Below are 24,024 nucleotides of genomic sequence, written 5' to 3'. Positions count from 1 at the left end.
AAAAAAGACATTGAGGCTTTTATGTTTTACGAGGCCTGTGTGAAGAGTGATGCTTCAGAGTCTGAAGGATCTAAAAATGACGGACAGCTGCAGTAAAAATGTCTGTTAACCAGTGTGTGGGGGCAGAAATCATTGTCACAGTCTTTTTTTCTTTTGGATTCTTCAACTCCTTTGATATGTGGCTCGCAGTGTCCTGTAAATGTTGTTTCACTCTCTCCGCCGAATATTTTCTCTCTGCCTCTGCATGAGCTAATCACCTTCACATGATGAGGTCAACGTAATAAAAAGCACAAAGAAAAAAAAAAGCATGCAGCGCTTTGAAATGCGTTTGATTGATTTCTGACGACAGCAATCAGGCGGCGCAATGTGCATCCTGTGCCTGAGATATTAAGACATTGCGGCCACTCTCGTGGAAATGATCCATTCCAGTTTTAATTAGAGGTAGCAACTGCGGGCGGCATCCGTCAGAAACACAATCTTGCACGGCTCCGTTCCCTGATTGCAGCGCGGAGAGCCCAAACGTGGAAGGCGATAGCCAAAGATAACAACACCTAGTCTTCAAACATATCTGCTCGATCCCAATGTGAGGAAGCGGGTCTTTTTGAACAGTTCTATTAGATTAGACAGCCTCAACCAAAGGAGTCAAGGCCCGCAGAACACCGGGAGGAGGAAGACTCTGTCTCGGCTCTGTGCCGCGGATTTGTTTTGACACCGCGGCGTGATTGGGAATTGGACATGTGGCGTATTTGCATGCACGAGATGCTCGCTGAGGAGCAAATTTGTTTTTGTTATTCACATCCTGAAATTAATACAGACTGCCTCACTGTCATAATCAGTCAGTCGAGGCTGACAGATGTTTTATGGCCAGTGGCTTCAGATTTGCTGCTCTGTTGATTTTCCATCAGCGCGGATCAAGTAAATAGATCTCGTCGACCACAAGCACATGTAAATAGTTGGCGTTTGCGATTTGATTTTAGGTCAAATGACGACATTATTTTGTTTTGTTTACAAATGCAGGCGTCGGTGTTGCTTACAAAAGCGTTTATGTCCAGGCCTGTCGTGTGTTCAGAAGCAGAAAGGCACCTGTATTAGGTTTTTTTTCATTGCGGCATGTCAAGGAATGTGGAGTGTTCCCTTCTCTGTAAGCGCATGGACTCAGTCCATTTCACATCTAGTAGAATTAAAGAAGGTCGCTTGGACTAATAAAGTCAGACTGTGGCTCTGCGGTCGGGCTAGTTGACTTATATGTTTCCAATGGCAGGTCACTTTGTGTTTATGAAAAACAAGCCTTTGGCAACACAAGCCATAGAAATACTTATGTCTTAATTATTTTTCCTTGCCCTTAAAAACACTGAGCCCCCTAATAACCAATGACAAGCTATTTCTGCAGAGCAGGTGTCTGATTAAAAATTCTCCCGCCTGCAAACCATTCATATGTGTCTCGTTGGCATTCATATGTAGGTTGTAAAGTTTGGCATAAAAACCTTCAAAACTTCAGAAAAAAAACTAAAAAGTGAATAACAGTGACACAAAGGCACTACTTTGTCTGTGCCAAGCTCCACGTTTCTAGATGGAGGAATGCACAGAAACAGAGGGGGACCTCTGCTGTGTAGCTTTGGGGAAGTGTTATTCTATTCCAAGGCCTCAATAAAGACAGAAATTGTTACGCAGGTCTGCATATTGTTGAGAAAGGGCTTTGATGTTTTTTTTCACTGATACTTTTTTAGAGTGAAATGGCCAACACTTTGTCAGACATTAATATGTTGCGTGTCTCACATAAAGAGCAACATATTGCTTGACACTTGAGAGAGCCATCATGTCAGATACAGTTGCTGCTCAAGCGACCATCTGAATGACTACTTTTTAATGAGCATCATTCAGAGAAATGCACAACCGGCGCACACACAAGTTTTTTAACAAACGATCATCTCACCGCTAGAATTTCGGTGCGAATTGGTCTTTTCACTCTCCAGCTGTTGTCTTTTTTCCACTTACCAACAGGAGTCTGCAGTTCAAGAACTTCCATCAACACAAGAGATCCAGCATGTGAAATCGGTTGATGCGAAGGAACAAGGCCAACCCAAGCTGACTATGCAGGATGTGCTCTCGACGCGCTACAAGAATAATTTTGAACTATTTCCGCTGTGGCGCACTCTCGAGTACCGGTGTGGATTTGGGTATGTGATGATTTAGCAGGGTTCTGAAATTTCTTCGGGCTACCGCGCACCGTGCGAGCCTGGGACCCCTCTTGTTAAGGAGACGGGCTTTCGAGGACGGCGGTGCCAAGCCTTCGACGCATGAGCTTGCCGTGTCTGCCAGCAGTTGCACATTATAAAGAGACGGTTATATGGTATTTCACATTTTAGGGCAAGTGAAAGTGGTCCTGGTTACACAATGATTAAGTTAATGGACACATTCACAGTGTGGAATCAACCCTTTCTGCCCTGTTACAGACAGAAATGTTGGGGGAAAAATCTCAGAAACGATCCCAAAAAGATCTGTCACATATGGTCTTTGATTGATAAATAGATCTTGCAAGGGCTGAGCTGTTGCAGCTGTACCTTGTGATAACTATACCCATTTGAGGAGAAACTGGCTCACGATAAAAGTACCTCAATTGCTTTAAAAAAACCCAAAAATGCCCGCTGAATCCTTGTCTTGAATTGTTAAATAATGATTATGTTAGAAACATAACCATTTTCAAAATAGAGGCAGGCGTAATGACTCTTATTTCACATCATTACAGTAAAGCAAAGGAAAATACATTTTCTCTCAGTGAGAGCTCTGGAGAGGAGAAGTCTGGTAAAATACAGAAGAGAACGACGGGAATGGGAGCCAAGCCCAAGGTGAAAGCAGGCTTCTCTGTGTCCTCTTTACCTGGATGCATGTCCTCCCGGAAAATGTAAGTCCCCAAGCAGACGACAAAATCTGATCTTTTTTTCTTCGCTGAAAATGCCTTTTTACGAAACAAAAACTGCTTATTGAACGGTCTCATTGGACTTTCCACACAAGGATTAATTTGTCACTGCTGTACATTGCTGTAAATTGTCTTTAACAGCCATTTAAAAAAAAAAATTAAAATGCCCGCTGAATCCTTGTCTTGAATTGTTAAATAATGATTATGTTAGAAGAATAACCATTTTCAAAATAGAAGCAGGCGTAATGACTCTTATTTCACATCATTACAGTGAAGCGGAGAAAAAAAAACTGAGTGAGAGCTCTGGAGAGGAGAAGTCTGGTAAAATACAGAACAGAACGACGGGAATGGGAGCCAAGCCCAAGGTGAAAGCAGGCTTCTCAGTGTCCTCTTTACCTGGACGCATGTCCTCCCGGAAAATGTAAGTATCGCCAAGCAGTTCTCCTTTTGTCAGAATCTATAAGGAATACTTTCTGCAGAGAGGAGATATAGTTAACCTATATCCGATGTAGAAACTGATAGGACATGCTGTTTCAGAAGTTTTGTTGTGGAAAGTATAACTTGTGTTCCCACTAGCCATTTTACTGACAGAGAACCTGTGTGAAGGCCTTTTCTTCCTCGGGCTCCTGGCAGCTACACCTCCTCAGCTGTCTCCACACTTGCATCTCCCAATGTATACAGACTCCTAGCATCATAAATCGACTCTAGCCACTGTTCCCTGATAGCTTTCTTTGGTGCTCATTGGCTAGTGTGCATGCAATAAAGACAGTCATGCACCCCAACCAGGACCGTGTGTAGGCCTTTTTCGGTTCGGTGTTCATCATGTTTCTCCCTTGAAAACACTCCCTCGTATCAGCTGTCTCTTTCTGATACTATGCTCCCCTGGAACTGCCTCTCAGCGGCCCCATTTGAATATATGTACCAAATTTCATTGCTCCATAGTTCCCGACTTGCAGGATACTGTTATCCAAGTGGCCCGAGCAACTTGGAAAAGCCATCTGCACTTCTGTTTGCATCAATGCCCCTCTGTATATGCTGATGACGGCTCCAGTCCTCCCATGACATTATTACAATCTTTATTTTCCTCCTGCTTGGATTCTGAGGAAGTTCAAACTTGACACTTGAGTCTCAAAATCATTAATGGGTCTGCTTGTGTGGGATGACCATGCTGTTTTTCCCATTTAAAACACCGGAAAAGAGATTTTGCGATATTATACTCCCTCCTTTTGTCCGGCTGTGTATTGTCTTACTTGTTACGCTATCCCACACTTTTGTAGATCGTTACCTGCGGTCAAAAGGCCACTATTATCTGCTCTTTTTGTGTGTGCAGTAAGACCCCAGCAGTAGCCGTGCCAGTGGACGCTTTCAGCGAGACTTCAGATGAGAGTTCAGAGGAGGAGGAGCCAGCGCGCCGTCAAGACAGTAACACAGCCGAGACTCCTGAATACTATCTGATTCAGAAACTGGTCAAGTACCTCACGGTAGGGGAACGTTACCTGGCACACCACTGTTTCCTTCCTCTTGATGGATTCCAACCAAAATAGAGACAACTGCAGGCTGCGACTGGCGAACTGCAGGAAAACTTTGAATAGCTGTTATCACGACAGACAATTTTTCAATCAAACCTGTATGTTTTGCCTCAGTCATATCAAGATGCCACTCAGTAAAAAAGAAGAAAAAAGGATGTCAGATCAAATAAAGTACATATATTCTATTAAGTAGAGCTTCGTAGGGAGATGCTTATTGAAGTGGTTGGCTCGGCTCGTGGATTTCTGTTTTTTGACACAGGCCTGTTTGGTTGCAAATGTGAGCCAAGGCGCAGGGGAAAGAGCTGTCTGACGGCACTGTAGCAGTTGTACGCACTGTTTGCCCACACCGCAGAAGCATGAAAATGAAGCGCGCCTGTGATAGGTCTGACAGGGCATATGGTGAATATTAATGTGTCAAAACATGGAAGGAAAAGAAAAGAGGATTTAAAAAAAACAAACAAAAAAAAACACCACTGACCCAGACTGGCTGGGAATGCCTCCGACCACTTGACTTCCAGATCGTCCGTCCTTACCCACTATTCCTTACTATTACCTATTATTCTGGACAGTGTCTTTCAGACAGGTTTTATTCAAACAGACTGCTTTTACTTTATTTTGACAGGCCTTTCTTTTTTTTTTTTTGCATGTTGCAAAGCTGTCCCCTTCTGTTTAACTGCAAAATGCCTTAAAAGCTGCTTCAAGTTTAATTGGTTGATGTTATTTCAATGTCTAATAATAGTCAACGTTGCATATTTTTACTCGGTATGAGATTTCTTGATATCACAAGCAGAATTTTTGGCTCAAATAAGACCGTTCAAAGTAAATCTTATATAGAACACACTGCTGTAAAGTTTAAGATCTCCAGATAGATATTTTTAGCTTAGCAAAACAGTATATAATGGGAGGAAATTCCCACTCTGAAAGCACGCAGCTACTGCTTTCCAGAGAGGAAAAAAAAGAAGATATAAATGATATGAAGGAGGCAAATTCAGATTTAAGAAAAAAGAAAAGAAAAGAAAAAAACCTCACTGGTTTGTGTATTTTGTGCTGTTCAGCGGGCTTGTGGCGTGAGCTTTAGGCTTGTGTGTGTGTGTGTGTTCCTGCTTCAATGAGATGCAGCCCTGCACTAACCAACATGTCCCAGCGTTCTATCTGTCTGGAAACCACACAGTTATTTATGGGGTTTGTCCAGTAGTCATTTTATAATATCATTACCATCAGATGCTGAAACTTACCATGAGCCAAGTTAAATATCTGTTTTATTTTAGGAGGAGATTCCCCCCCCCCCCCCGCCCCCCCTTTCTCCTTGCACTATAGACAGCCGTCTGTGCTCGAGGAAGTTGAACACTTTCATGAAGCGACACATGGATGTTCTGTTTTGTATTTAAATGATATTTATGTAGGAATGTTTGCCTAGGCTTCCGATGTGTTTTCTTTTTGTCCTCGTATGACTGGAGATCTGTGTTTGTAAAATGGTCACAAATCCAGCATGCAGGTTGCAGTCTGTGTTTAGGAAGCATGGGTTTACATGTGTATGTCTGTAACACGCTGACATCACGCCTCCTCCTAATTCCAGTCTTTAATGCATCAGCAAACATTGTTTATCTTACTTTATATTTAAACCTATATATATATATATATATATATATATATATATATATATATTAAAGGCTGTGTTCTGTAAATATGTACAGCATACAGGCCATCAATAAACAAGACAAGCTAGCACAGCTTTGCTGAAAAATAATAAAAGGCTGTTTTACTAGTCAGGACTAAATAGCTTCAAGCGGTAAGTTGAGTAACCAAGCCACAAATGTTATTTGAGTATTTTGTGTCATTTCAAATAAAGACAAAATTCTCCAGCTGCTATCAGTTAGGTCGGCCTGTGGCTTTCTAAACATAAAACCATTTTCATATTCTCCCAGATGTAAATATTGTGTCTTAAACACAATATGTTACTCGTTATCTTATGAACATTCCAATATCGAGGGTTCATAATTAGATTTTTGTATTTTTTTTTTTTTTTTACTGAACAGATGGCTTTTCATCATCTTTTTCCGAGCAGACACACTGAAATATTCCACCAAAAGTTGTCACTATGAGCGTAGTCTTTCTCCATTGCTTTAAGATTGTGTTGCTATTACTATAAAGGTACCTCAAATGCAAAAGATAATGGAGCTGAGCTGGACCCTTGACACATGGTATTGAGTTCAACCCTTATTAAGGTTGCTCCCCCTCTGCTGGGTAGCCGCAGTACTACTGCTCTGCTCCCCCTCCATGAGAACCATTCTGCTAATTGCCACCCTAAAACTAATCCTGTGTCCAGCGTACAACAGCCAGTATCGACTCACTTTCTTATTACGGAAGTGAATTAGTAGCTAATTATGTTGTGCGCGTTTTTGGTTCTTGTTACGGCACTTAATTAAGACATTAGTTTTTTAGTGCCTGTGATGCATTTACAACAGGTCTAATCTAGAGAATTTACTTTCAATCCAAAGGCCTGACTAGACGTTTGCTCAGAGCGCACTGCACTCGTTTTATGACAGAAAGGCCTATTAAGTGATCAAGTTTTATGTTATGGGGGATCATATGTCAAATATGAAGCAAGAAGAAACCAGTAATCATTAATTCTATCCTGACAGTACATTTTCCATTATAGAGCACGAGATTGGGTTTGTTCTCGTCATTAGTAGCCGTCCCTCTAAGTCTGCTTAGAAGTATGAAACCTCATGCATCCTCTGTGGCTCTGCCTCTGCCAAGACGCTGCTACCTCCCTCTTACACTAAGCTCTATGAAGCGCTGGCAGTGGCCCGAGTTCACCTGTCACCAGTCCAGCATTGCAGACATATGCGCTTATATATCTGAGCACTACTCAATATGCACGTTTAGCCCCTCCGGCGTGTAGTCCAAGCCAAAACAAACACTCACGTACAAAATATAAAAAATAAAAAAACTGTACTCAGAAAAAGGGCCTGAGGTCAACAGGGTACCATTGACAGCCTTTAACCCCATCCCTGCTCCCACGTGCTCAGTGCTGTGATTTATAGGCCTGGAGTGGCTCATGCAGGGCACTCAATGTCTGCAGAATCCAGCCTGCTGCTCCAGAGGAACCAGTCAAGACTAAGACCTCCATTCAGTAGTGGGAAAGGCCTCAGCTATTTAGTAGGTCAGGCCGAGACACCTGCAGTAAAGGGAGAGACAAAATGCGTAAAGCATCTTTAAGTGGCTGATATTGAGTTCAACTCATAATGGGATTCGATCCCTCGTACTGCTTAAACTCTTCTAAACCCATTTCTAATTATGCCGTCAGACAAGATGATAAAGCATTTAAACAACTATCTTTAATCGTTACTCAATGAGCTGCCATTAAACGTGTGATTAATGAGTATTATCTACATAAATAGCTTGCTGCAAATGTACTCCTATGAATTGCCTTAACGGATGTTTTATTGTAGAGGTGACTGTAGTAACATAAGTAATGCCATTTAGGGATATTTTTGCCATATATCCTGTCATCAGCAATTCATTGTCTGTCACTAGTATTTTTGCATTACCAGCTATATATGTATTCTTTGTATCCACATGTTCTGCTTGCCTCCATGGAAGCCAAAGGTGGGCATGTCAGACCTTTAGTCCAGACTTTGGATAGATTTCCATTACTTTTTGTGCAGACATTCATAGTCCAGAGTTGATTTTGGTGATCCTCTTTTGCACCACTATGACGCTGGCATTCGTGGTTCAAAATGAAATTATTGTTTGCATTGCTTCAAAATTTGCTACGGATATTAAAGATCCCTAGAGAATGAATTCTAATGACTTTGGGGATTTTCTGTCTTTTCCAGAGTGCCACCAGCAAGTCAACATTTTCACTTTTTCGTAGCTTGACATTTACTCAATGGATTTGCACACAATTTTGTCATTCTTGGTTTCCAGAGGATGAGTCCTTGTGACTTTGGTGATCCCCTGACTTTTACTTTAGCATCACCATATCAGTTTGGTGATTTTGGCTCGACAACTGTGGACATTCATGCTCCCCACATGATGAATCATTTCCCCTGAATACCCCTGACTTTTCATCTAGTTCCATCACCAATCACTGTTAGTTTTATTTTGGTAATGGAATGCACAGTAAGTAAATGATACAGGCTAAGCACCAGCAGGTTAGCACTGTACACTAGAGCCTAGCTGAGCCGTTAGCATGGCTGGAGGCCCTTAGTCTTGTCTTCCATTTGGTAGAACTTACCAAGACAGTCATCACTGCCATAGCCAAAAGTTTGAAGAGCAAACCTGTAAAGATTTAATTTGTTTCTTAAAGGACCAAATTAATTACATCATAGGTTGTGTTTCCCAATATTATATATTATAATATATTAAAAGAATATGAACTTATTATTGTTGTAACTGCCAAGCCAGTAGGTCATAACATACAGTGTCGATGCAATGTTAATATATACCCACCGAGACCTTAAACAGATATTTAACTACTTTTTGATTTTCTTTCTTTCAGGGTAGTGAAAAGTGGTTGAATCTGTTCCACTTTGAGCATCTGTCTGCCCCATCATGCTCAGAGAGTCAAAGATCTTTCACCATAAAAGATTGTCAGATGTTGTCAATGTTTTAAAGAATGTCGACAATACTTCAAGACCAGAGCTAACCAAAATGAAAGCACATGATCTGTTTTCTGTTCTCCCGGCTATCACTCCGAAACATAGCTTTTTTTGGGGAGGACGGGGAATTGTTTTTACAAGGTGCGAATCTCACCTGCCGAGTCCTTTGAAGAGTGAGAATGGAGGAGACAAAGGAAGCCGTAGATCCACTGCTGTTAATAGGCAAATGGTTCACATTTAGGCCAGCGTCGCGATATGGAGAACACATGTGGCCGTTATCCTACTGTGTCAAAGCACTGCCTTGCGAGGGAGATATGATCAAACACCACTTGAGACTCTGGAATAAGTCTACACTGATGATCTGCCCCTCCAACAGCTGCACGAAACAGATTACTGCCCCAGCCTTCTATAGTGACAGGCTATTTTCTACTCATATGGGTAGCTGATAACAGGACATGTTACATTCTTATGTTCGGTTGAAATAATCCATTTGGGGCGGTCCTGACGTCTCAAACTGTTGGCAACTAACAAAGGCTTGTGAAGCTGGGAACGGATGAACTCGAACTGTGGCACATTCAAACCACTGCAGAAAAGGAATAATATCTGATTGTTTACTTGCCAGGAGATTTTTGGACTGGACGTCTGTGTCACATATCGAAGCCATGTAGAAGGTCTAGTTACAGCAGCTAACTGTTGCATTTGCGTGCAATGAGCTTCTGTTTTATCTGACTACCGATATCTTATATTTTTTTCTTCCCCTTCTCATGATCAAAACCATTGCATGTGAGCATTGTTTGTTATGTAACTGTGCATGATACAGACTAAATATGGTGGTATAAAAACACCTTTGCTGCCTGCCTGGAAGGTATTTTAACCATCTCCAAGCACCAACCCTAATACTGGTATTGTAAGTCCTATAATGCTGTCAACATCCATCCACAGCTGGGACATTATGTAGATTTATGAATTGTGACGGGAATCTGAAAAAATAATAAAGCCAGATTCCTCCACTCCCGTCAAGATTTTCCCACACATGTGCAATTTTAAATCTTTGTGTTTATCTTTTTTTAGTGAACATATTATAGCTAAGTGGCAGTAAATACAAATAAAAAATCTGTATTCTGCCCCCCACCTTTCATAGTGTTGTAGCTACTAAGTTGATAATTGCTGGGGTGCAGGTCTCATATGATATGTGTGTCTATAGCTTCTGTCAAAACATATCCTGCTATTTGTAATGCTAATGCATCCTTAGTTACACGGTTCCAGTGCTAATGGTGTTCGTTTTCCGGGGGGGGGGCATGAAGGGAGGGAGGCTAGTATATTCCTCCCTTTTCCAAATGTTCACTGTTTAATGTCCTCCTCCTCTCTTCCCTTTTGTCTCCCTTTTTCATTCATTTATGTTTGGCAATCAGCATGGCAACCAGATGGTCACTGTGCTCACTCTGTACCACATGATGGACTTAAATTTGATGCAGGAGGCGTGCCAACTGGCCATCTGGGACTTAGGTGGCCTTCAAGTCCTCATTAACTTGCTGGATACAGTTGAATACAAATGCAAAGTAAGTAGCTGTGCCACAGCTGGACCTGGATGGCCAACCGTGTGTGCCAGCCTGTGTTTTAGTTACAGAAACACTTGCGCTGTTTCGAGAGGAGGATGCCTTTAAAGACACAGGGTTGCAATTATTCTCCAGTGTGCCTAATGACTTTTAAACCTGATTTTATTTTAGTAGTAATGTGGGTGAATGTTTGGCTACTAGATATCGCCGTGTGTACTCTTAGCACAGATGGAGGCCTCATGTTGGCATAGACACAACCGTTTCTTCTCCATAAATCAATTTCAAATATCTCACGGAGTGTTAAAGGTTATTGTGTGTGTGTGTGTGTGTGTTTTTTTTTTAGATTGGATCTTTGAGAATCCTGAGGATTATAAGTCACAACGTGCACATCCGTCGAGCCATTGTAGACATGAGAGGCCTGAAGGGCATTGTGAAGACTCTGGACTCGCCAATCAAGCAACTCAAGGCCTTAGCTGCTGAGACCATTGCTAACGTGGCCAGGTTCCACAAAGCAAGGAGGAACGTCAGGCGCTATGACGGTATCACAAAACTGGTGAGCATTAGCACAGGGCACCATAAACTAAGGTTATTTAAAAAAAAGAATGTACTCAAAAGCCGTAGTAATCACAATATGAAGAGCTGCAGGAGAGAAAACTGCAGACCAGAACCTGGTCTGTATTGGTGTTATAAAACATTTTTTTATGTCCTACAATTTTCCGTGACTACACTTTTTGTGCTAAACCACAAACACCTTGGAACCTTTGGGAAAACAGGATGATGCACTAATACGATTTGATCCACGTATTACCATGACTTATTTATTTAAAGTGTAAAACACATATCCAGACTGCTGAACTACATTTTGGTGCCCAGCAAAGCAAATTTCTTCCCCTTTCACACTTGCGATAGTGGTCCATCTATCCTTTTTCACCCGGTCTTTGAACACAGCGGAGTGGGCGCTGTGGTAAAACAGATAGAATGTCCCCTACATCCTCTGACCTGCATCCATGTTTGTTGACAGAGGGACCTGTGATTAAAGCCTCCATGCCTTGTATATTTTCCTCTGCCCCAAATCGGATGTTCTCATGTGCAAGTCACTCACGGAGGCAGATTAATTTCCCGCTATGCCATGAGACCACCTTTGAACTGAGCTGTGTGTAATAGCTTTGCCTGCTCTGTCTTACTGGCCAGAAACTGTGGATTAGAACACTGAATGATGGCCATAAACCGCCACACTGGGCTTTTCAGGCTTAACATCAACATCTATCCTGACAGTTTTCCATTCCTAGCATCTCTGGTCGTTTCATCCTTGCTGGCCCAGTGGTAATAGAATTTTAATTGCGTCCTTAATCACAGCCAACAACTTGCTATTCTCATCTGGAACCCTCCATTATCACTCCAATCCACTTTTCAGTCCTTGAATTGATATCAAGTTCACTGAGTTTTTATGTGAATGCTTTTATGGAAGTGTTTTTTTTTTTTGCTGCTAAAAAACATGCGGTCTGTCGGCATGTTTGCGCAATTTTTTTTCATGTTTGTGTCCACCCACATGTTGGTCTTGGTCCCTTTTCTCTCTCTGCTCAGGTAAAGCTGCTGGACTATTTCCCCAATTTAGCCAAAATGACTGGATACCAGGAGAATGACGTGGACGTGGCTCTCTATGGGGCTCTGGCACTGTGGAGCTGCAGCAAGAGCACCAAGAACAAGGAGGCCATCTGTAAGGCCGGGGGCATCCCTCAGCTGGGACGCCTGCTCAAGTCCCCGGATGAGAACATGCGTATTGCTGTGGTGGGCACCCTGCAGGAGTGTGCCTCTGAGGTGAGAGGGGGCACATATTCTGCATGTTGTTCAATGTGGAAGTCTGACTATAACACATTCAAAATACAACACATTTATAAATATAGGATTGAGAATGATTTTTAGTTTATTGAAGAATAAGGCTTGATATTAATTTTTCATTGTCAGCTCATCCAGTAAAAGACCCAAAGCAACGATGAACTGATCCTACCAACGAGTACTGTGTTTGCTGCATCGTCTTCCTCAGTGCCATAGAGCTCCATTGTCGTCCAATAACTTTAAATTTTAACCCTTCGACGAGCCACACTGCTGCACTGGTCGACATGTTCCCTCATTACAATGAGCACCCAGAGTGCCAGCCTTATCCTTAAAACTATCATAATGCCATTGCCGTAGGGTGTGCAGAATCCCAACAGTGGTGCATATAAAAGAGACGTAAAAATATGTTTATTATTATAGAATAATATACAAAAGTATGAAATATTTATGTGGGTGGGGCGGGGAGTATGATCCTTACCATAAGAAATCAATAAGCAAAACAATTGGAATCACAAAACCATAGCACCAGTACCTATATGAGTATAGATGTTCATGTGCTGTGCTCACTGCTGTGTCACTACAGGAAAGCTGCAGAATGGCCATTCAGACCAAGGACATGATCAAGGACCTGCTCAAAAACCTAAGAAGTGACAATGACGAGTTGCAAATTCATTGTGCCAGTGCAATCTTCAAGGTACCTGTTTTCCACACTTCTGTGCTGGTCGTACATAAAGACTATGAAAAAATGAACAGAAATTAGAGCAATTTACGGAAGGGTTAGAGAGAGAGAGAAAAAAAACTAATTCTGGGCATCTATTTTCTGATGATCTTTAAGAACATGTGAAAAGGTTTTTCCTGGATCATCTTTCTAAGTTTCTTAAAAAGAGAGTTCAGGCGGTAAAGAAACCCTTCGCTATCATAATCTTCCAGAAGATTATAATCAGTGAATGCTTTTAGTGCCTTTGAGAACATGGGGTAGTGTTACACTTCCACATCTTTTTGTACATTTTTGGGCATCTGTAGAAAAGGACGCAGAGGAAAATAGATTTTCATACGCTATGTCTCTAGAGAAGCGGCTCCCAACCTTTTTTGCGCAGACAATATTTTCACGCACCGGCCTTCACAGTGTTGGCAATAAATATGAGGTAATACATTCATACGACCGGCATAAAAACAAATATCAAGTGCATAAAAATACAAGTCACCATTATGCCGAATTAGTGAGAGCCCTGAGCTTGTTTGTCTGCAACAAGTCTGTCCCATCTCGGCGTAATGGAAGACAATGACACCCGACGTGTGTTATTTATGTCCAGTCTACTCCGTAACTTAGTTTTGGTCGCCGTCACTGCAGAAAAACCTGCTTCACAAGCACAGGACGTTGGAAATGGAAGCAGGGTTTCAGTGCTTTTTTGGCGATCTCAGGATATTTTGGCTTGTCCAGAACACTGGCGTGTTGTCTGAAACGGCAATTTTCAGTGCGGCCCGGTACAAAAGGACCCACGGACCGGTACTGGGCCCAGTTTGGGACTGCTTCTCCAGAGGACTTAATGTAGATCCTGACCCTCTTGCCTTGCAGTGTGCAGAGGACAAACAAACCCGTGACCTGGTGCCCATGTACAAAGGTCTGCAGCTGCTGGTTTCGCTGCTGAGCAAGGCAGACAACAAGGAGCTCCTGGCCGCCGTCACTGGAGCCATCTGGAAGTGTTCCATCAGTATGGAGAACATGGCTAAGTATGCCGGGACTCGGGCTCTCACCTTGTTGCGTCTCATTAGACACATTAATGCACGCACTCAACAGACCAGAGATACAGAAAACGCACTGTAGCCATATCTTTGGGGATGTGTTTGTAATTAGTGTGCCTGAGGTAAATTAATCATTATCCACGTGATCAACAGTCTAATGAGCTTAAGTGTGAAAAAGGGGGTTAATAGCAATTAGGCATCTCATCCATACATGCACAGAACTTGTGGAAAATATGTTTCCTGAGATGATGTGGTTAACAGCACCCTTACAGTATGTGCAAACAGAACACCAATAAAGGGTTTGGCAGACTTGCGTGCATTATGGTCGTCATGCCATCAGCACATATGTTACTTTTATGGGGAGGGCTCTTATTCTTTCACCACTGGCTTTGTCGCTTTTTCCACTCATACTGTATGCTGCTGTCATATCTCCCTTTTCTGTCCCTTTGGTTCTGGTCGGAGGGATTACTTGCGTGAAATGTAAAGTTTTTGTATGGATTCCTTTTGTGCTGATCTTTTATGTGAGTGTTTGCTGCTAGCTTTCAGTCTTTTCCACCCGTTGGCGAAGGCTCAAGTCAGCTCGCTGATTTTGTCAGTGATGTGTTAGTCGGTGCCTGCTAGCCTTGAACCAAACGCGGGCATGCTGAAATAATCAGCCCTGAGATGGTGATTTTCTAATATCAGAAGACGCAGGCTGACGGAGCCTTTAATCATTTGTCATGTAAGGCAGAGTTTTATTTAAGTGTCATTTGGCAGTGACACTTCTGGAATGGTTTTTGACTTGTACTTTAGTGTCAAATTATTTTTAAGTCGGTAATTTTCCCTCTAAAATAAATAACATAACATTTCCACTGGTGCTCCCTTGAAAAAATGATTTAGGTGTATTTATTTTCTTCTTCAGCGTAAGGCTGAGTTATAATTTATAACTCACAAGCGGTAATTGAATACCTTGGTAACATATTAATCAATTCAAAACCTATTCTCCCCGGTGTAGCCAAGAAACTGATAAGACATTGACTTTGAATAATTTATATGATCATGAGTAGTGATCATGAGTACCTTTTTGCTCAGGTGAGATTATGTGAAAATGCTTTTCTTCTGACAAACGCTGCATGGTTTAAAATGCGATGGGATCCGAAAAGTAACAAGAATAAGGAGCAGTAGCACTCTCGAGGATCTTTCTTCACTTCATACATCGTAACTGACAGAATGATATCCTACATTTAAAGTCCAAGTTAAGTCCTCCCCACTGAATCTGAGAGTCTGCTGCCACATCGAGTTCAGAGAGTATTCCTATACAGGAGGTCTATTTAGCTCACGTCATCAGGGGAAATCATTTGGGGTAGGATTTCATATATTTAAAGGTATAATATGTCACTTTTCAGCATTAGAATATCTAAAAACTTGATTTTCAACGTGAAACTGTTTTATTCAGTGTTTTAATCACCAGAGAGAAGGAGACCCCTAGGCTGTGGATAACTTGGTTCCTGGTAAAAATAACTCCTAAACGATGAACACAGAGGGAATCCTGACCGATAGACACGGACAGCAACGACAGCAATTACCGGGGAAGACAACAACACCCATGATCCATTGCTACCCTAAAGACATATTGTGTGTTTAAATGAAAAAAGCCAGTTTTTTACTCTGAAGACGGTACAAAAATCAAGCGTTGTAATAATTATTTAACATCGAATGTTCTTTGTAAAAAAAGAAGCACATCTGGCACAGGTAGGGAACCTCAATGCACTGCAGCTTTGTGATGATGAAAGTTCATACTGTCATGATTAATGTGGCAGTTCAAAGCCATACGTAATGACTTGTCACACGGTTGCTATGTAAAATACGTATATTGCTACTGATAATAACAATAATAGAAATAATGATAATGAGGCCATTAGTCACATGTAAACCACATTTAGTGAAACTTCATTTACAAACACTACAAAACACTGTGGTTGCCCTCACTCTAAATTTAACATGTCACAAAGAGAGCGCCATGATATAAGCAGAGTTCTCGTTTTTGCGGTTTCTTTCCCGTGTGTGTCGTTTTGCTTCGTTTTTTTGCTACGTGGGCAGTCGGATGTGAGTGAAGGTGGCCGCCTCCTCAGGAGGAAACCGGCGCGATGCACGGCAAATGTTTTTAATGCACACTTGAATGTGTAAGTGGATCTGTTTTTTCGTACTCTCTCGGGCTTATTGGAATCACTTAAAATGTCTGGGTCAGGGAAAAGCTTGGAACGAAGTGACCGAGTCATTACTGTCAAAAAGTAAAAGGCTGCTAATGGTAACAGGGTTTCGGGGCCATGCGCTCATTTCAGAATCAATCATAGGCTGAGCGCTGCGCTGAAATGAAAATCATTTTGGAATATATGTTGCTACGGCAATAGTGAGAGGGAGAGAGTGGATTTGATTTTTTTCTTTAATTAAGTACACGGTCAAATGAAATGGCCAGTTGCAAACAACATCCTTTTCTTTCTTGAATGTGACTGATGGTTTGCGCGGTCTGAACAGTATAGTGGTCTGGGGACCTCCACTCAAGTACACACAAGTAGCAGCATGTGTTAGCCATTTTCCTGATTAATGATGCATCAAAATGAGAGGTGATTGATGCCCCAAAATATAATTACATTTACAACTAAAGTGTGTTTGTTTAAAGACCACATAAGCGGGTGTTTAAAACATTTTTGTTAATAGAATATAACACAGGGGTTTAAAATACCTTTGTAAAAGTCCTGCTTGGAAACGCTGAAACAGTATTTTGTAGAGATTCATAGACACGGTCCCTGGAGCCTGTACACTGAGGTGCTATGGATACACACACAAATGCTGTAAAAAAATAAATAAAACATTAACGAAAGAGTGAGGGAATAACTTTGCAATAGAAAGTCACGACTGCGAAGGCTCGAGCTGAATTGACCAGCGCAGTAATATTTGGGGTCAAGATTGCGGGGTTCTCTTCCAATTACTGACTTACCTCTGCTCATGACTTATGATGAACACGCCATAATTGCCACTCCAAATGATACTTCTCCCTACCTCGCGACAGTTCTGTACTCAGTCCAAGTTATTCAGTTTCCTCTTCAAATGAAACCGATCACTTCCGTTCGTTCAATTTGAGGCTGAACGAGAAACTATCTCTCTCGCCATTGTCCTTGCTTGGCACTGCTGGGTCTCAATAAATTCCTTTCACTTTGGCTGTCCTTAAAACGCTAGTTAGTACTCAAGTCACCATTTGGCCTGTTGAAGAACGGGGAAAAGGAAAATCAATCATCACATCTGGTGCACGGAAGCCCTACTGTGGTTGCTGCGTCCTCTGACAGGCCTTACGAGCTGTATGGAGCCCAGTGTTCGTTCGCAGCCTTGTGTGATGCTACTCTTGCCATCACGTAAACGCTCCGGCTGGGATTGACTTTTTTACAATAAAAGAAAACCTCACGACTTACCGTTCATCTGTCAAAAGTTATGTGTGCGATAACAAGATAATTCTACTGCAGTCAACTGCGGATGACACTTCAGTGATGGCACAGGAAACCCATTGTTTTCTGTCACGGTGCATTTTCTCTGGAGTTAACTTTGGCTGCTCCTCTGTTCATTAGCAGTGTTTTCACTCGCTGTGAAAACACTGGCTGTGTGTCGGTGTACACTGACCAAAAACCAAATGACCTCGGCCTTCCACAATAGCTCTCGGACCGTGCTGCCAGCAACCGTAACTGTGAATAAAGTCGTAGAACTTAACTGTATCAGAGGTTTGTTGAGTTTTTTGCAACCACATTATATCCCTTTTAAATGTTTACTGTAGTTTACCACTCTATAGCACTGGCAAACAAGGAAAAAATCACAATAAAAGAGGGAGGGAGAGTTTCCGCAGCAAAGTTTTGGTTATGCAAAGTACGTACAGGGGACAACTGTGAGCAGCCGTGGGAAACGTGGCTGCAGTGCTGGGTCACAGTCAGGGATCCGTGCCCATGTGGATGAGGGCACTGTAGCTGCTACGGCTAATAGCATATTTAGGGATGGCAATATTGTCTGGTGGCCGGACAATCTTGGATGGATTGCTATAGAGGTTTTAGGATGAATCGTAACAACGTGGATGATGCCCTGACTTTTTCATCTGGCACCGTGTTCAATGTTTCACTAAATTTGGTACACTTGGCATTCATGTTTCCCAGGGGATGTGTCCAAAAAGAATGCGTGATCCTCTGACTCTTCATATACGTAAGGTTATACACCATGAGGTTTGACATTTGTTGCATACACAACTTATTAGTTGGATTGACATGGAATTTGGTCCCCAAACACGCTGAACTAAGTTGGTAAACATAATAACCATTATACCTGCTTGACAGCAGCATGTTATTGTTGTCACTGTCAGGATGCTAATGGTAGCATTCTGCTCAAAGCCCCGCGGGGCATCTACGGCGTTAGACTTCTTTCTCGTTCCATCAGTTGATGTAATATATCAAATCAAACAACTTGAACCGATTAGTCAATATGACGCCTGCCCCTCTTCTCCACCCTCCACAGGTTTCAGGACTACAACACCATGGAGACCCTGGTTGGCCTGCTGATTGATCAGCCCGAGGAAGTTCTGGTAAATGTAGTGGGAGCCTTGGGAGAGTTTGCCCAGATACCTGCCAACAAGACCACCATCCTCAAGTGTGGAGGCATCAGGTCGCTAATGAAACTGCTAAAAAAAACAAACCAGGCATGTTCGATTTTTTTTTCTTATCTTGCTGCTTCAAAGGTAATTTCATCTTCAAACCACGCTGCCTTGATCCATGCATGTACTTTATTCATTTGTCATTTTACCAGATGCTGCTTGTGAACATAAGCAAGGTGGTGGGTGCCTGTGCTACTGATATGGACTGCATGGCGTAAGTCTTCAACCTGCTAATGTGACGTTTGCCATTCAGAGTACAGTTTACACGGGTCAAACAGCCCCAATGTGAGGTGTTTCTTTAAACTTGCATTAGTGGCTTGCTTACCGTCATTACCGAATTACCTCCAAACACATGTTCTTGTGTCATATGTTTTGACAAGGGAATGACACCAATTCCAGGATCCAAACACAGTATCAATTAACCTGTCATGGGCTGGTGCTTAAAGAAGTCTATGTTCTTTTAAATTGTAATTACGCAGGTACGCCCTTTCATCCCCGGCTTAATGACAGATTTTAAAAGCTTTGTTTATTGTATCTACTGTGTTAAATAGGGTTGTGGTGTAATTCCCAGTGCTTTACTATAGCTATGTGGTCACTGTCATGACCTGAGCTGGTCAGGCATACCTAAAGCCCAACCCCGTCCAAGACTACACTGCTGGGAATAAAAAAAACACAGTGAACCACAGTCCAGAGCAGTCTTTGTTCTGTGTGCCTTTAACCTCACGCTCGACACTGCAGAACATTGTGGAGCTTCCATCTGTGTCTCATTGCTTTTACAAGACTGTTATGGACGACGAGATCGTTCTTAATCAGCACTGGACACAAACACGACTTAATGGCTGCGTTTGCATTGTTAGTGACTGTTAATGCTACCATGTGAGCCCATTACATTTGTTTGGAGGAAACACCCGAGGGGTTCAGTAAAAAGCGAAGCATGTCAAAGTAAAGCCACTAAACTTCACACGAGGCGAAGTGTTTCAAGTCGCTCTCCGTGTTCTCTCACGGTATGTGTACGGCGACCAGGCCAGTGTCATTTTTCAGCCTTCACACTTCGCCGTGAACAGAAAGCTCTCATTTCAACGGCCCGCTTGTGCTTTGTGTATGTTTTGTGGCGATGGCTTATTTTGAGACATGTATGTGTACAGTAGTTTGCCGAGCAATTAACATAACTCTGTTTCCGGCTCCAACCCAACCCTGTTTTTCCAGATCCCCAGTAATTAGATGGTATTTGGCGAGCTAACAGATATGATGATGATGTCCACCACACAGTTAGCGTTAACTTCTTGTCAGTTAACATGACTTCATTTTACCCAACAGAAACTTTCTTCTTCCTCTTATACCACCTTCTGTTGATCAGCACAATCATTCCCTCATCGTCCTTCTGATGCAGGTCATCCATAACTAGTGAAAGAAAAAAAACACGCTGATCGCTTTCAAGTTTTCCATGAAATACTCACGTGTTTGTTTTCATTCTCAACCAGTAGGCAGTGTGCGGTTAATGACATAGCGCTTCCCCCAAAGAATCCTGTGTAGCTACAAGAGTCAACACACGTTGTTTAATGCCTCCCGGGTTTGCGGTCTCCTCCTCTAATCCATCACTGTCAGCTGCGACTTCATTGCTAATCTGTTTCATACCTGCTTCATGGGAATGACGGAGCTGATTTGGCAGATGATGTGATGCTTCACTTTTGTTTTCGGGTCCGGATTTAGGAGGCCCTGCAGACTGGAATCTGATGTTATGATCCCTGAAGCCTGATTTATGTGCAATGGGAAGACAGATGGCGCAGGGGACGCCCCTGATGAGTGTTTGCTCGTTGCCAGTCTTGGAGAGACTGTGATTAGGGAGTGTTTAAGTAATTATGACAACATTCAATGTCGGCCTTGTTGGTGGAGGCACACATGGGGAACACTTTACATGTTATTTATACCAGGCAACGGGTGCACTGTGGTGCAATTCTTTGGGTTCCCAGACCCTGACTGCAGTTTTGACTACAGTCATGTATGCGACATGAAATACAGTTCATGCCTAAGTAAACTTCACTCAGGGCCCTATGAATTATAGAGCGACCTGTCTTGGGCTCTGTTTGATTTGGAAAGAAGTCCTCTTTTTGGCTCTGGTTGAAAAACAAGCCTCCGACATAAAGTGTAAGTTTGTCTCAGCTTCTATTTATACATCCGTGTATGAAGCACTATGCACAGATGTATGTGTGTTAACCTCTGGCCCTGGCAATGCTGAGCTTTTCCGCGTCGAGAGAGCAGACAGCGGGTGAGTTTCAGGTCTGGAGAGGAACTGAGAAGGACTGAAAATGAAAAAAAATGCTGAAAACGATAGATGCTTTTTATCCTGCAGCTGGAACAGACGGATACGGCCAGAGCTCTGGGAAACAAACACCATTAAATCTTTCAAGCAGATAACTATGATCTATGAAACATCTAATTGAAATCATAATGTCAAACTTATTTTTAGTCCTGTTCATTTTTGTTCATTTATTCATTCCTCTTTTGTTTTGACCTCATACTACTTTCTGTCCCTCTCTCCCTACAGGATCATTGACGAGCTTGATGGAGTCCGCCTGGTGTGGTCCTTATTGAAAAACTCCAGTGCAGATGTTCAGTCCAGTGCTGCATGGGCCCTTTGTCCGTGCATCATGAATGCAAAGGTACAGTACAGCGACGGACATTTGTCTTCTTCCTGTGTCCTGTGCAAGCGAAGCACACCAAAGGCACATAGATTGCCCCTAAATCAAAGAGGTCTGCAGGGTTTGTGTCGTTTCAGGAGGAAGGGTTATCCCACTCGCGAAACAGAAGCCTGCTCATATCACATGCTTGTCTCCTAAGCTCTCCCTCCATCCTGCTGCTGCTGGAAGGTTAGCAGGGCCAGAGCTGTGTCAGAGGGGGCTTACATGAACCCCCGGCAAATACGAAGCAGAGAAGCCGCCTTGGCACACTGACATTGGGGAACTGGGAAGCAGGCAGGCAGAAGGACTGAGTAATATCCTGTGGCGTGGCTTCTGATTTCCCAGCTGAAAATCTTCCCTCAACATGCTACTAGTTACAGAGACATTCTACACACAGAGCATAGGGTACCAGATAGTTTCTGTGAACTCACTTCCCGAAGGAAAACACAGCTTCAATGCGCTGCGCAGAAACCCACAACAGAATTAAAAGTTTGGTCCAAGTTCACGGAGCAAGGAGCTGATAAACTGAACTTCCACTTGAAGAATTTCCCCACTTTGGGATCAATAAAGATTATTATTATTATTATTATTATTATTATTATTATTAATAAATTATATGACAACGTGATATCGGATCAGTGCATGGGATCGAGAACTTACCGATACCTGATCTAGCCTTTTAGGCCGTATTGGAGTAATTTCTGATATTGTTATTAGCATCAAAACAACATCTAAGACCGAGCTGTTGCTGGTCAAATTGGATTATGGGTAATGTAGGTGCCAGGTAGGAAATATCTTGTTGTAGGAGTGCAATGTTAATAATAATAATAATAATACATTTGTTTTATAAGGCGCCTTTCAAGGCACTCAAGGTCACCGTACAACATATTTAAAAATCTGACACAATTTAAAAAGCAGCACAGTTAAAAGCAGAACAGTTTGCAGCAGAGCAACCCAGAGGGGAACACGTCAGGCATAGGCCTGCCTGAAAAGGTGGGTTTTGAGGTGGGTTTTGAATAAAATGATAGAGTCAATGTTTCTGATGTCAGGGGGGAGGGAGTTCCAGAGGCGAGGAGCAGAGCGGCTGAAGGCTCTTGACCCCATGGTGGACAGACGAGCTGGGGGGACAGTCAGGTTGATGGAGGAGGCAGACCTGAGAGACTGGGTGGGGATGTTGATTTGGAGGAGGTGAGACAGATATGGAGGGGCGAGGTTGTGGATGGCCTTGAATGCATGGAGGAGGATCTTAAAGTCAATGCGGTGTTTGATGGGGAGCCAGTGGAGTTGTCGTAGAACAGGGGTGATGTGAGAGATGGAAGGGGTCTTGGTGATGATGCGGGCAGCAGCGTTCTGGACCAGTTGGAGTTTATGGAGGAGTTTGTGGGGGAGACCAAAGAGGAGGGAATTACAATAATCCAAGCGGGAGGTGACAAGAGAGTGGACCAGAATTGCGGCGCTGTTGGGTGTGAGTGAAGGGCGGAGGCGGTTGATATTTCGGAGGTGGAAGTAGGCAGACCGGATGGTGGTGTTGATGTGAGTGTGGAACAGTTAAGACAGTGGAGTACTGTTTTAAGACATTACGAGCTCCTTTGTGTGTCACAGGCCTTTACACAGTGTTGTCAATCAACTCCCATTTCAGTTACACATTAACAGGTCTTTGATCCCCTGTGCACTTGTATCATTTCCAATGCCAAAGTAATGTTCTATTAGATTATTGCTGTGATTAAGGTAAACAGCTTGTCAGTGGGACAATCTGGTTAGGTTTAAACAGACGTATTGGGCCCAGACAGGTGTCTTTTGGGGGTGAAGCGCTCTTTCTTTTTTTTTGGCCTGGAATTTCTCTGGCCCAGAAGTGTAGCGAAAATGATGCATGGCAACCATATGAAGGGAGAAGGGGGACTGCGGACCCGCTGTTGAGCGCTAACAAAGTTTGACAATGTTTGTCTGGACGTCAGTGTGCCAATTTTGAGGGAAATTCATGAACATGCTTTTTGGGTGATTTTCCCAGGACAAGGGCAATGACAAGAGCTAAATAGTGCTTTCGGCCCGTGGAGTTGAGGAACCTGATACGTCTGCTTCGGCGCAGTCGTTATTTAGATAAAAAAAAACATGTGGTTCGTGTTAGCGGTTCCATAGTGGATTTATGAGAAAGAGACGTGCTATCAATGCATCTGCTGGATGCTCCATACAGTGCTGCTGCTCTGTGCCCACAGGTCCAGGATTTAAACTCATTTACTACCACACAAGTACCGTAAAGACTTAGTAGTGAATCATTCAATTATCTCTTTTCTCCAATCAAGGAAGTACAACCCTCCCAGTCGCTCGTAATGGGGTGTATCATTAATTTGCCCGGGCACGGAGGCACGTTTAGATGCTTGATTTATTTTTCCTTTTACATTTTGTTATAGAAGCCTGATTGCCTACAGAGAAGGGGGGGGGCATGGCTTCTGCCACTCCAAGCTTGGCTTGATCCCCTCAGCTTGAGATCATGCACG

At 42.7% G+C, this 24,024-nt stretch overlaps 1 protein-coding gene across 1 annotated transcript in view; it reads left to right on the top strand.

Moving 5' to 3' along the window:
* Positions 1-24,024, top strand: part of armc4 (armadillo repeat containing 4) — a 41,576-nt gene that overhangs the window by 5,309 nt on the left and 12,243 nt on the right. The window contains exons 6-17 of the mRNA XM_034560750.1: positions 2,002-2,177; positions 2,747-2,902; positions 3,189-3,338; positions 4,248-4,398; positions 10,466-10,612; positions 10,953-11,162; positions 12,194-12,427; positions 13,029-13,139; positions 14,022-14,176; positions 18,716-18,896; positions 19,004-19,065; positions 21,397-21,511. Coding sequence (XP_034416641.1) covers positions 2,002-2,177; positions 2,747-2,902; positions 3,189-3,338; positions 4,248-4,398; positions 10,466-10,612; positions 10,953-11,162; positions 12,194-12,427; positions 13,029-13,139; positions 14,022-14,176; positions 18,716-18,896; positions 19,004-19,065; positions 21,397-21,511 — 1,848 coding nt within the window. The remainder of the gene's footprint in view (positions 1-2,001; positions 2,178-2,746; positions 2,903-3,188; positions 3,339-4,247; positions 4,399-10,465; positions 10,613-10,952; positions 11,163-12,193; positions 12,428-13,028; positions 13,140-14,021; positions 14,177-18,715; positions 18,897-19,003; positions 19,066-21,396; positions 21,512-24,024) is intronic.

The sequence above is a fragment of the Cyclopterus lumpus genome, chromosome 20, assembly GCF_009769545.1.
Source record: "Cyclopterus lumpus isolate fCycLum1 chromosome 20, fCycLum1.pri, whole genome shotgun sequence".
Classification (NCBI taxonomy): Eukaryota; Metazoa; Chordata; class Actinopteri; order Perciformes; family Cyclopteridae; genus Cyclopterus; species Cyclopterus lumpus.
The sequence above is the reverse complement of the archived record's forward strand: the minus strand, read 5'-3'. Positions and strand labels throughout refer to the sequence as shown.